We start from the raw sequence: 14,091 nt of genomic DNA on the forward strand, positions 1-14,091 counted from the left end.
TGTTTCTCATTTAAAACTCCCTTGAAGATCTAACCACTCAGATTATGGACATTTTTGGAAGGAATGCGGCAGCTATAGTTTAAACAAGAAATGCCTCACTTGTATTTTAAAACATACAGGCCCAAATACAATAGCACATCCCAGCTAAATTAATAGAATCATTCAATCATAGCATCTCAGAGGTGGAATGGGTCACAAGAGCCATCTAGTCCAAGCCACTGCCATGCAGGAAAATGCAAAATGGCCATCCAACCTCTGTTTCAAGTCCTCCAAAGAAGGAGACTCCCTCATGCTCCAAGATAGTCTGAGGTACAGTAAACTCATTTAATTACACGATAAAGCAACATTTGTGTAATTATTATTGATTTAATGGATCTGATGTAGTTTGACTAGCAATTGGATTTGAGCTATAGTAAAATCAAAATTTGAAGTCAGATTAGGTTTACTTTGATAGTAGCAATAAATAAATATATCATATTAACAATGATGAATAACAATACACAACAACAATAATAGTTGTTGTTGGGTGTGTTCACCCATTTCCAACTTATGATGATCCTAAGGCCACCCAGGAAGCCCTAGAGGCTCAGCGGGTTATACTGCTGAGCTGCCGAACTTGCTGACCGAAAGGTCGGTGGTTCAAATCTGGGGAGCAGGGTGAGCTCCTGCTGTTAGCCCCTGCTGTTAGCCCCAGCTTCTGCCAATCTAGCAGTTTGAAAACATGAAAATGTGAGTAGATTAATAGGTACCGTTCCAGCAGGAAGGTAACGGCACTCCATGCAGTCATGCTGTCTACATGGCCTTGAAGGTATCTACAGACAACGTCATCTCTTCGGCTTAGAAATTGAGATGGGCACCAACCCCCTGAGTTGGACACAATTAGACTTTACCTAAGGCCACACATCATGGGTTTTGCTGGACTGAGAGTGTGTGATGCAGTCAAGGTCATCAAGTGGTTTTTCGTGGCCAAGCAGGATAAAATAACAAGATTTGCTGTTGCTTCCCATAATTTCTTCCACACTTGTATTTTCTCCTCATTACCCTCTTATTCTGTCTGCTATAACTGACAGTAGATGTTGTAGCTGCAAAATGCTCTAATTCACAGTTTATATTTCAGGGTAAATAATGTTTTCAAGGATAAAACTAATCTGTTAGAAGAGAGTGTCTAATGTAATAAGAAAGCCGAATTTAAAGTCTCAATGCCTGATGATTTTCTACTTCATTTACATTCTAAAGAACAAATGCGATTGTGCTCTAGATCATGAGTCACCATGTTTTTAAATTTAATGAGGCAAGAGTATGATGTTTGATCAATAGGGTATCAAGCTTTTTATAACTCTGGGGTGGTAAATTGCCTTGGATTCTTGTCTTTTCACTGTCCTTTCCTTTGTCCTTCAATACTGGAGAGTTTTCACAAAAGCTTTTCACTAAAGAAGAAGACATATGGCTCTTTCTGTGTTTATGGACCATCATTTGATGCAGAACAGTGTAAAGGCATCCTCAATTGGTAATCCAGGATCAGAAAAGTCACCTTTGCTCTGTTGGTACACATCATATTATACTCTTTTGTGGGATTAATGAATGTGAAGAGTATAAATGGAAACCTACGCTAGAGCACTCCTACTCCATCTCCAACTTCTTTACTTCTACTCTGATCAAAGACTACGGCCAAGCATGTTCAGGAAACTAAAGGTACCTAAAGTGAAGCTAAAGTTCAGGAAGTTAAAGTCAAGGATACTTCACTTAGGCAAAAAAAGAAAAATAAATGCACAGATATAGAACAGTAGTACATGTGAAAAATATCTAGGAGTCTTAGTGAACAACAAGTTGAATATGAGCCAACAGTGTGATGCAGCAGCTAAAAAGGTCAATGGGATTTGGGGCTGCATCAAAAGGAGTATAGTGTTTAGATCGAGGGAAGTCATGGTGCCTCTGTATTCAGCCTTGGATAGACCTCACCTGGAATACTGTGTCAATTTTTTGGGTACCACAATTTAAAAGAGATATTGACAATCTGGAACATGTCCAGAGGAGGGCAACTAAAATTATCAAAGGTCTGGAGACTATGTCCTATGAGGAGCATTTTAAAGAGCTGGGTATGTTTAACCTGCAGAAGAGACCATCATCATAGGCTATCACTTGTGGCCAAGTATGATTGCCTTCCAAGTGTAGGGTCTTGGTGGTGGGTCCATAGAAGACTGTAGAGGCCTATTCTTGATCTGCATATTCTTTCACAGTGAACACATTGACTTCCAGATGGAAGCAGTCCTGGCAAGTGTTGGCTTGATGCACCTTCCTCTTGACACATTTCTCCCTCTTGCCCTCCATTTGTGCCTCTTCGGACTCCACAACACTGTTGGTAACAGCTGACCTCCAGTTACAGTGCTTAAGGGCCAGGGCTTTCCGGTTCTTGGTATCTATGCCACAGTTTTTAAAGTTAGCTTTAAGTCCATATTTAAATCTCTTTTGCTGTCCACAAATACGTTGTTTTCTGTTCTTGAGTTGAGAGTAGAGTAACTGCTTTGGGAGACAGTAATCGGGCATTCGGACAACATGGTCAGTCCAGCGAAGTTGATGACAGCGGAACATCACCTCAATGCTGGTGGTCTTTGCTTCTTTCAGAATGCTGACATTTGTCCACCTGTTTTCCCAAGAGATTTGCATGATTTTTCAGAGGCAACGCTGATAAAATCATTCCAGAACTTGAGAATAGACGGTCCACATTTCACAGGCATATAACAGGGTTGGGAGGACAATAGCTTTAAAAGCTGCAGAAGAGAAGATTGAGAGGAGACATTACCATGTTTCAATATTTGAAAGGATGTCATGAGGAAGGGGGAGCAGGCTTATTTTCTGGTGCCTTGGAAACTAGGAGCAATGGGTTCAAATTACAGGAAAAGAGTTTCCATTTGAAACCATGAAGGAAATTACAAAAATATATGTAGGATACTTGTGTCAAGATACATTTCAATAAATAAGTTCTATATTTTTTTCATCTCTTTTACTGGAGAAGTAAACTACTGTTAAACTACTGGTTTTTCATTGGTCATTTACAACCAAGCTACCTCAAAATAATTTGAAACTGAAATGAAAGAAGGTCAGAAGAAACAGGGAGGTTTTGCAGAGTGGTGGCAGACAGTTTAAATCATTTCTCTTTCTTGGTGTTTTGGTCTTGTGATCTTAATGAGTCCCCCTGGCTATGGACTGTCCTGATTGAATCTCTTAGTTCCCCATAAAATAATTAGGACCTCTGAAATCTCCCTTTGTCTTTGGATGATTGGTAAAGAGGCAACACTCAACTAAGTAGTGATAAATACTGACAGATAAAGGCAGACCGTTTTCTTCTTTCATGCTAATATAGCCTGCATTGCCCTTGAGCTAAAATTCCAGATAATGCAACTCAAAATAGTGGAATTAGAACTGTGAGATTGGTGGGAACAGAAAACACATGGAAGGACTTGCGGTGGTCATCTCATCAAGAAATACTGGTTGGAAGACTTTATGGCTCAAGTCTGTTCACATGTGCTCAAAAACATGTTCCATTCTGTTCAGTGAGGCTTCCTCTCAAGGCAGAGTCAAACTTTCAAAATATTATCCATACTATTGGAACTACAGAGAAGTTCAGTGTCTAAAAGAGATTCATTTGAAAATGCCTGCAACAATAGGGTCATTAAGCAGAGTCAGACATTAAAGAAACTTTCCAGAGTACTGAATCTTATTGACAGAATCAAATTAGCAATCCGAATAGTTCCTTTAAAATTCAGACTAAAATCTGCAGCAGATTTACTGCCTCGCTGATACTGGAACTACCAGCCACCACTGCAAGCCACTTGCCTGCATACAAAACACATTTTCTTCCTGTCTACTTCATTAGCATGTCAACATTTCTTCAACAAAAGATGTGGTCCCATCCCCATAGCTATAAAAGTAAAAACAGCAGTTACACCTCAAAAGGAATGGAATGATCTCAGGTAAAGTTAAATCATAATATAATTTAATTATAGCTTAGATATTGGGAAAAGGTTGCAATTACAGAAACAATTAATTTGCTGCTAATTACTTACAAATTTCATGCAATTAATCTATTAGGGCTGGGAATCCCCCCTCCCATTCTTTCTCATTGTTATTTTATATTTATTGTTTGACATTTCATAGGTTTGTGAACCAACATTATTGCTTTTAAGAACTTCTCAGTTCTTAATTTGATAGGTGGTTTTGTGGTTGTTACGTGCATTCAGACTGACTTTAATTAATGGCAATCCTATTACTGTATATGGCTTTCTGGCAAGGTTTATTCAGAGGAGGTTTGCAATTGCCTTTATCTGAAAGAATGAAGGTTTCTCAAGGTCACCCAATGGGTTTCTAGGGCTAAGTGGGGATTCATAGGGATTCAGAAGTCCTGATTCTTAAATTCATGGCTTCAGTTGTCACCATTGCAGCAATTAGAATCAGACTATCCAAATATGTTAAGCAGCCTTTGCCCTCTGTGTCTTTTCTAGGCCACCTTGAGTGGGGATGATGAGAAAGTCCAACATACCTGGAGGGCTGTAGGTTGGTGAAGGCAATTGGGGTAATAATCAGCCTGCTTAACTCTGAAGTACAGTACCCAAAATTCCCGGTTTCCCGAGCTAACTTCTCTATTCTGTAGGGTGTAAAGGTTGTTCAGAGTACCCGATAGGAGTGGAACATTTTTCTGGGTAGTTAGCAATAAAACAGAAATGTGGTCTCATATTATGTGGTGGGAAGAAGAATAAACAGGATATAATAAACAGGATATTAAATAACACAGACTCTTGTTAGTGTTGAAAGCTATGAATAATATGAATATGCTACAGTCAATGCCAATGTAAGTGGCAAAACCTTCAGTCTCTTCTAAGTCATAACCTACATAGTCTGTAAGGCATCCTGATGAGATGAAATATGGCAATTAAAAATTCATACATTTAGAGCTTTTTCATTTACTGTCGTTTAAATTACACTTATATCAAATTTACACCAAAGAAACTCCTGGAAAGTTTAATACTACTGAAGTTCCTATAAATTTCAGAAAGCCAAGATTATTTTATCTATATGCAGTTATATGATGAATATTAAACATTAAGAAGAGTATACAATTCTATTAATACATATCCTGCAGCTAAGTGGCCATGAAGGTATCTATTAGCTGATTTTGTTGATGTCATCCTTGAATCCATTATGCTACAGGCTATTTGTGGCATTTGATAAGGAAGTAAACATTTTCAGTAAAATAACCACTAAGAGGCAAGCATTAAAATATAGATCACTTGTGGGGAGTGATTCTGCTGAAGATACAATGCTTGAAACTTGAATGCCAAACAAACTTGTCTGGGGCCGGATTCTGTGGAGCTCAGTGTACATTTAAAGAGAATGATTAGCACATGCAAACTGTATCCAATTTATGTCCTTTTTGTCCTCTTTTTTGGTACTGCTTAAGTGGCCACCCTGTGTTGAACTAAAGCTTGCAGTATGGTAAGAGCAGTCTTGTTTGCATCATTAAGAGCTGACTAATTCACTTGTAGTTTGCTAAATTTCAAGTTTGTGGACATAGCAAAATGCGCCACTGCCGCATGTATATTGATTCTTTGGGGAGTGCCTGAGCATCAACAAAAGATTTGTGCTTCAAAATGTCATGAAATGCTAATGCCTACCTAACAATAGCATGTGTATGAATAACCTTGCAGCATTGCCATTGAACAGACATGCACAGAATTTCGGTTCCCCTTGCCATCCCCACCCTTTCCCCCCAAATACCCTATCCTTGACTGAGAAATGTGTCCTAATTTCAGGGAGCAGAGAAGCAGCATTCACCTATGCCATTATTGCTGCTGGAGTAGCACATGCGATCACTGCGGCCTGCACCCAGGGAAACCTCAGCGACTGTGGCTGTGACAAGGAAAAACAGGGACAGTACCACAAAGACGAAGGATGGAAATGGGGAGGCTGCTCTGCAGATATCCGGTACGGAATAGGATTCGCCAAAGTGTTTGTGGATGCAAGGGAGATTAAACAGAACGCCAGGACGCTCATGAACTTACACAACAATGAGGCGGGGCGAAAGGTAGGCACTTGTGCTCACCTCTTCAGGTGGCCACCCCATATCTTACTTTGATGGTAACAGAACTTCTCAGCTCTTGAACATGCACATTTGGACAGATCAGGACCATATTTCTGGCAAATAACATGTCTTGCGTCAGCACCTCACAATTATAAAACAGAAAGCAAAGAGGGCACAAGTAACTATTTTATGGTTAAATAGTTGGGACTGGGGTTCCTGTTATTTAGATCAGTGCATCTTAATCTATCTGGTATTTAGGACCGCCAGGGTTTCCCCCCACCAATGTTGCAAATATTGGCACCATATTTGTTCCCATTGTTTATTTCCTGGAAACTCACCATGGACTGCAGCCAATAGCTCACTGAATGATGCCAATTTACCATCCACCACTTTGGACTAGCACTGATCTAGGTTACAAAGTGCATGCTAATTCACACCTTGAATTAGTCTTTATATGTACAATGTGGCAGATATTGGCTTTTAAAATTCTTCTGCCTTGCTAAAGTGTAAACCTTCAAAAGATCATTTAGAAATAATTATAGTTATTTTCTATCCCAATATCCCCCCCAGCACTCTTTTGCAGGACTTTAAGCATCTTGAGTTTTTGTAGTTAAACATCAACAAACATATCTCATCAGCATTAACAAAAAATGGGAGGCAATATATTATCTCAGGCTTCCTTTATAAGTCAGAAATCTTAGTTAGGCAACTTTTAAAAACAAAGAATAAATACCCCAAATTGTTAGCTACTGCAATGCCATTTTCTTACAAGAATGCCTTTTCTGACTATGTGTAAATAGAAAGATTACTTTGCCAGGGTATGATTGTAAGGATCGGGTGGTGGCTTCTGGTAGTGATTCAAAAATATGGTTATGTAGTTCTCAGGAACCAAAAGCTCCAGCACATTTTGAAATTCAGCAAGCCTATAAACCATTTACTATTGTCAAATGACCACATAGATGGAAGTAGGTACCATTTTCCTTTTATTTTAAAAGTATTGCCATTCTGATATCTGCTGGAGCCATATTGCAGGGGTCATGTTTAGATAGATAAACAGTTATACTGATGATAGATATTGCTGTGTAATAGGTTCTGAATGCATTTAATACATGTTTGGGAGCTAAATTATTGCTCAAGAACAACTTCTCTCTTCATTGAATTTTGCTTTCACCTTCATTGTGAACAATTTTTCTGTGGTGTTTTTTTCCTAGTTTCATCTAGGGAAAGATTAAAAACGAAACCCTTAGTAGAAATACCTATTCCTATGTAATGTGGCAAAACAAAGAATACAGGGCTTCAAACACATTTCCAACACTAAACGTAGATGAACAATGCCAGAGTGTAGCTGGGTAGAAATTGGGGCAGGATAGTTGGTGCAGTCCAGATAGCTTGCAGTCCAGATAGTATCATCCTGTCCTGTCTAGCCTTACTACACCCCTGAATCTCTTAGGCCTTCTGTTTGCAATATACTATTTTGGCTTCAATCCATGTAGATTCATTAGTAGACCTTAGATAATGTGATGGGACATTTGTTTCCCTATCTCTGAGATCCAGTAGACCCCTGCACCCACAAATCTCTGTAGGGTGTCTAAGGTCTCATCTACACTGCCCACTTACTCTGAAGCCAGGTGAGAGCAGAAATAATTCTGGCTGGCCATGGAGGCAACCACACTCCAGTTTTGCTTTGCTGAAACTGCTTTGGCAATATTGAACTGTCCCCTTACCACTCCTGTCACCATCATCACTGCCAGATAGTTTCAGAGTGCCATGAGAACTCCTTGCTGTGTCAGGTGCCTCATGCTGACATCAGGAGAGGTGTGCCCATGTGACCAGGGAAATCACACCAGGGAATCTGTGATCTGGTAGTGACACCAGGGGCCTGATCCACCCTCTTTCCTCTGATGAGCACAGGGAAAAGGGAATGGCAGCAGTGGCCCATGTAGACAGTGGGCCAGTTAGCATTGAACCTTATTCCTGTGGAAACACAGTACAGGTCTTGCTGGTGAAGTCTTTATGTCTTATTTTTACAGTCTTGGACAATCTTGGACTGACCTTTATATACAGAGATGATGCTTCTAATAGCTGTTTCCAAAAACAAAATATTAATGTTTTTGAGCTTCTGTTGTGACTTGATTCAAAGACCATTTTAATAACTGTAATGCTGCTTCCATACTTTGGATCAATAGCCTGAATTCAGGCTTTTTGAAGTGGGAATGAATTATACTCCATCTGTATCTTCTTCCAATTTGAAAGCCCGTGTCTGTTATATCAATTAAACAAAATTATAGGCAGTAATTAGATCGTGAATATGTTATCTCTTTGTGATGTATGAGTAAGGTTTTTGTTTCACATAAAACAAAAAAAAATGCATAATACATTGTGTAGCTTACTTAAAACTGGTTTGGTATACCATTTCCCTGAGTTTTATGCAGCCATGTTATAAATGAATGCAATAATAACATTCCAAACAATGAGCATTATAATATAATTTTTATGTGAAAAGCTCAGCAACAAATACTACGTATTTTATATGCAGATGCAGAACCCAGTAACTGTAGTCATCAAAAGTTCCAGGAACCCTACAGTGTATGAAAGCAGGACTTCCTTACAAAAGATCTTGCTGTTTAAAAAATATTTGAATCGGCCTCAAAATCCTAAATAAAAATATAAAACATACAAATACAAAATCCACAATCCACTCCAGGGAAGTTCTTCTTTTTTCATTCCCTCCTAAAGCTCTACATCAAAATCTTACCACCTGATTCAAACTAATAAGGGCTTAATTTTTTATTCTGGAAAAACACAGTTCCTCTTTCTTCCAATTCTCTCTCTTTTCTGGTCTGGTAAGGAGTCCTCCTTCCTTAGAGCTTTGTTACCTGCTGGACTATCACATGCAAGCTACATTGGCATGTCTAATAAATTGCTCAGATCTCTGGACTGAAGGATACATTCACAGCATGGATAATACTGCCTATACTTATGCCATTTCACTTCTGAAATATCAGCACACTATGACGAGCTTCATTGCACTCATATAATTGAACATGCAAAAATACAATTGAAGCAATCTGTCACACTTTTGATTTTCTGTTCTTTTTCATCTCTGTATTACAGTCAGTCTTCTACATCCACAGATTTGGAACCCCCAGATTCTACCCCTCTCTCAAAACCACTTGAGATTGTCATTTTATGTAGGGGATGCCATATTACAATATCATTGAATATCCATAGATTTGGTTATCTATAAGGGGTGCTGCAGTCAACCCTGAGTGAATATCAAGGGCCCACAGTATCTGCAAGTCTAACTTTTTCACCATCTTACCCACCAACCATATCTGGTTATGTGTAACTTGGTTCCCAATGTTTATCTCTCAGGGTAGGAGCATACACCATTGCATTTGGGATAAGATGGAGATTCAAGAACACAAAACAATATCTGTGTATCTTTTCTTACCCAGTACTCCCTTCTATTACTGGAAATATCTTTTGAATTTAACATTGCATGTATTTCATATGTATTGTATGTCATTCATATTCCATTGTGCCTTGGTAACAAGTAAAAGCTTGTCTTGTGAGAGTTTCAGATCATCCTGAACAATGGGGGTTAAGGATGTAAAAGAAAAACTTATCTGTCTTCATATACTTGGAAACCAACCATGGCCTAAATCCAATTTAATGCCAGCAAGGTGAAATCTTTGCTAGTGGAATTGCTCCAGGTTATATCTTTGCGCAAGTGATTGTACAAAGCATATGCACAATTGGCAATCGCTTGTAAAATACATTGAGCTGCACAAGCAATTGTGCATCTGGTTGTAAACAGTGGTTGTATAACTGTGGCAGAATCAGTTATGCAGCCTTTTGTGCAAACAGGCAGCTGTATTGGATCTCATTTATCTACTAGTTATGAAACTGTGCAACTGAGGCATTATAGGTGTCATGGCATACACATGTAAATCCTGCCAGGAGCTATTTCTCCCTTACATCTTGTTATCAGTTTTGAAGAAAGGGATCCTGTTTCAATAATGGTTATATGATGGTGGTTTCAATGATGGTATGAGAACTCTATTGTGCATATACTATATATTATGCACATAAACATTCTTATATGAGTTGAGGAATATGGCAGAAGTGTGATGAGAAATGCACTGCTTCACTTGACAAAGATAAAAAGTGCTTTCCTTCATGGAAGTGAATGAGAAGGCCATGAATATAATTGACTGTGCCACTATGCCATTGGCCTTGATGTGTAAGAAGTTCAAGTATGTTGTACACCCTAAAGTTGTTTCCAACATATGGTGACTCTAAGGCAAACCTATCACAGGGTTTTTTGGGTGAGATTTCTTCAAAGGATCTTTGCCTTTGCTTTCCTCTGAGACTGAGAGAGTGGATTTCCATGGCTGAGTGGAGCTTTGAACCCTGGTCTCCAAAATCATATCTTGTGCTGAAATCAGTATACCACACTGGCTCTCAATTCTTCATAGCAGTCATCATAAAGTGTCTGCATATAAAACATATGCTCCTTCCCCCAATTCCTGGAGACTGAATATCTAAAGTGGTAGCAGGATTTCACCAGCTGCCTTTGCTCCTGCTGTTTTTTTCTACTCACTCTTTCTCTTTTATAAATGACATTTATAACTTTCTTTTCTTCTGAAGAGCTCAGGGCAATGTAGATTTTTATCTTCGTACAGCCCTACTAGACTGAGAGTGAATGCCAGGCCCAAGATCTTTCAGGTCTCCTGAATCCTAGTCCAACAGTTTTCACTACTACAGTACACTGATTCTTCTTAATGTGAAACTAGTATGGAACTACCTGTGTGAAATGCACAATTAGGAACACCTAGGATAAATACTGACATGCAACAGCTATTAAGCAGCAGGCACATCAACATAATGGGTCACAGTCAAGAAATACAGTCTCACTATCTTGTCATTTGTTTCCTGGATGTACATGTATGTGTGTGTGTGTGTGTGTGCGCGAGAGAGAGAGAGAAAGAGAGAGTAATCAGCAGTGGAGACATGCCTACTTTACTGTTTATTAGTCAATGCAAGTCTTAACATAATATTTTGAACTTCTAATATAGTTGATGCAATGATTCAGATGGTTTCTGATGTATCTTGAGATTGGAGTGGAGTATTTGTATAACATGCTAAGAGATTAAGTGAATTTTGGAAGAAAGAAAAAAATCAGCTCCAGGTCACAATGTAACCTCTGAGCATATTGCAGAGTCACCCCATTCTTCTGGAAAAGTGTTCATGTTGGCTTGGCATTCACTCCAAAGACATCATGCAGATGCACAACATGATGACAGAACTTGCTCTAAGGCCCATGGTATGCACTCAACACTAATAATCTAGCCATGAAAGCTTTCACTTTATTGGGGGTATTAGTGGGACGGAGTGCGAGTGCTGTATTTGGACCCCTGCCATTTCCCTAACAGGCATAGAAGCTATTTTGATGCAGAGATCCTTAGTTGTCTGCCCAATGTAGAACTGGTGAACTGCATTTGGGGTTGCTGTCAGTCTATTGACTCTATAGTTTAACACAAGGCCAGGTGATATTACCAAAGGTATTTAGATAGGCAGAGGAATAAATGAAAAGTTTGAATGTGGCTGTTATTTCTGATATATTCTTACTGAATGTAGACTTTTGAAAGGAGTCACCATATACATGTTTCCTTATATATCATAAAACTTCAGGATAAGAATTCTCATGAGTTTTGTTACAAGACCAATATCCTATAACATTGTCTAGCTAATTCTTTTAAAAAGCATTTGATCCAGCATTTGCAGAAACACCTGAGTTCTGCATTAGTGTAAATATTATGGGAGTTCATTACTAGAAAGAGTGTAGTATTATGAGATGCCCTTAGTCCAGTTTCCATAGAATTTCATGGACTTTTGTTATTCTTGGTATTCTTACTACTATTCAGCTTCTACTTTATTCAACTGTCTTTGGTATGGCAACAAACATGAAGTGACTCTTTAAGTAAGTTAGGCAGTCAGTGGCTTCAAGACAATGAAGTCATAAATCTGTTCTGGGTTTTAGTCCAAGCATTAAAAGAGCTATCTAAGGTGCTGCACCTGTTTTGAGTAATTTATTTAAAGTCCCTACTAAAAACTGGATTCACAACCTCATTGGTATGGAAGATACTAGCTGTCATTGTGAGGGTAGTAGTAGTAGGTGTGTCGGGGACAGAGCAGGAAGTTTGTGTGAACTCAAGGCTCTTTTTTGTTGCAATGCATCATAATCATCAGCATCATTAAATGTCTAAGCAACTTAAGGCAGGCTTGACCAAAGAATGACTTACACCTAAACGGAGTGCATAAACTGAATCCACGATCATTTCCCCTCTGGTCAGCCTCATGACCAGCTGTTCTAAATGGGACAGTCATTTGGTATAGGAAGGCAACCATGATTGTTGGCCATGGTGACACAGACTTAGAATTGCAGTCCAAACTGAAAGATTAGGGCCTGTGGAAACTCAACCTCATTGAAAGGACTGGAATGTTTTCAGTTCTTGTGAGGGAGGCTGAAATCATTATCCATCTCAAGCTCATAATGACCATTATGGTAAAAAAAAGATGAACCTATGTCAGAGTTTAATTGCCAGGGCCTGATACTACCAGCAACAGTAATTCAGTGAAGAAGGATGTGTTAATTTCAGGGGGTGGGATGGGGTTCCAGTTTATTTGTCTGTATGCCACACTTGATATACAGAACTACAGTATGCATAGTATACCTTTCACTGCCATCTCTATAGAGTTTATATACTTAAATGAATGTGCCTCATTGGTTTTCTGAATCAGTCAATGTTTCCAGTTTTTCCACTCTATGGTTGATGTTTCTGTTATGATCATGTGAACTTCCTTATTGGATTGGGGGTATTTAGCTTTAGCACTTAAACACAAGTACAAGATGTCCCACTTAGAATGCCTTTAGCATGTGCATCCCACCTTGGAGTCTTCTGGGCCTCTTGGCTGTGATGTCCCAGGTCACCTTCATGAGGATAATCAGAACTACTTTCACCATCACCCATATGGATGACACTTTTTAGAACCAAAGGATTGTATAACATTGGAAATGGAATGTTGGCATCATGTCTTGAGGGCTCTATTACAAACCTCTATATCATACAGTGCCTCTATGTCATTACACAGGTGTCAAAGTAATCAACTTGTTCCTTGAGAACAAGGAGAAAATTGCATCAAGAAAATGAGAAGAAGCTGGTTGAGTAACATGCTATTCATACTGAAGGTCCTGGGTTCATCTCCAAGTATGTTTAGAAAAATGCATACTCCTTGAGAGCCACAGTTAGTAATGGGCTAAATGGACCAATAGTATGAGTTAGATAGCATTGTAAAGTTTTTTTTGGCTACTATGGCTTCAACCAAGCTGGCAAATTGTTGTTCATGCCATACTATGTGTAATACATTGGATAACTATTCTCACAGCTCAGTTGGTTTTCTATCTTCTTAACACCTTTTGGTGGCTATTTACATATTTTTCTAGCAATGAAAAAGGACCTCTTCACAGTCCCATGTGGGACTTCTTTTGTGAATTGGCACACTGGTTCCCATGGTGACTGTTGCATGATAAGGTATCCCATTCTTTGTTGCTATTTGTTTAGTGTCTGACCTTTCCTACACAAGAATGTAATTCTGGTATTTCTCATAGAATCTTTTTGGGACTTAGGATGCCTTCTCTTTCAGGTTTTTCTTTCTCCTCTTTTCCCCTGCCCTTACCAGGTCCCACCTAGGACAAACCATTTGAAACTCACACTTATAGTTAAGAGGGCATGACATAGTGCAATCCTCTGCCACAAGGTGGCTGCTTGAAAGTCACTTTGTGGTTGAGAAATGCTCCTGTATTGGCCCTTAGAAAAGCCAGCTTCTATCTTTTCTCCCACTCCCCCCCCCCCCCCCAAAGCCCTACAATTATAGCAAGGGAAGCCTGTTGTTTATGACTTACATGAAAAAATAGCAATGCATTTTCAGGGAGTAAATAAGAAATGGTG

The 14,091-nt window shown here is 39.0% G+C and overlaps 1 protein-coding gene across 2 annotated transcripts in view; it reads left to right on the plus strand.

Moving 5' to 3' along the window:
* wnt7a (Wnt family member 7A) overlaps positions 1 to 14,091 on the plus strand; it is a 65,975-nt gene that overhangs the window by 30,978 nt on the left and 20,906 nt on the right. For both annotated transcript variants that reach the window (XM_003223969.3, XM_062969963.1), the window contains exon 3: positions 5,808 to 6,079. In XM_003223969.3, the coding sequence (XP_003224017.1) occupies positions 5,808 to 6,079 (272 nt within the window). The remainder of the gene's footprint in view (positions 1 to 5,807; positions 6,080 to 14,091) is intronic.

Source organism: Anolis carolinensis, chromosome 2, assembly GCF_035594765.1.
Source record: "Anolis carolinensis isolate JA03-04 chromosome 2, rAnoCar3.1.pri, whole genome shotgun sequence".
In the NCBI taxonomy this organism is placed as follows: Eukaryota; Metazoa; Chordata; class Lepidosauria; order Squamata; family Dactyloidae; genus Anolis; species Anolis carolinensis.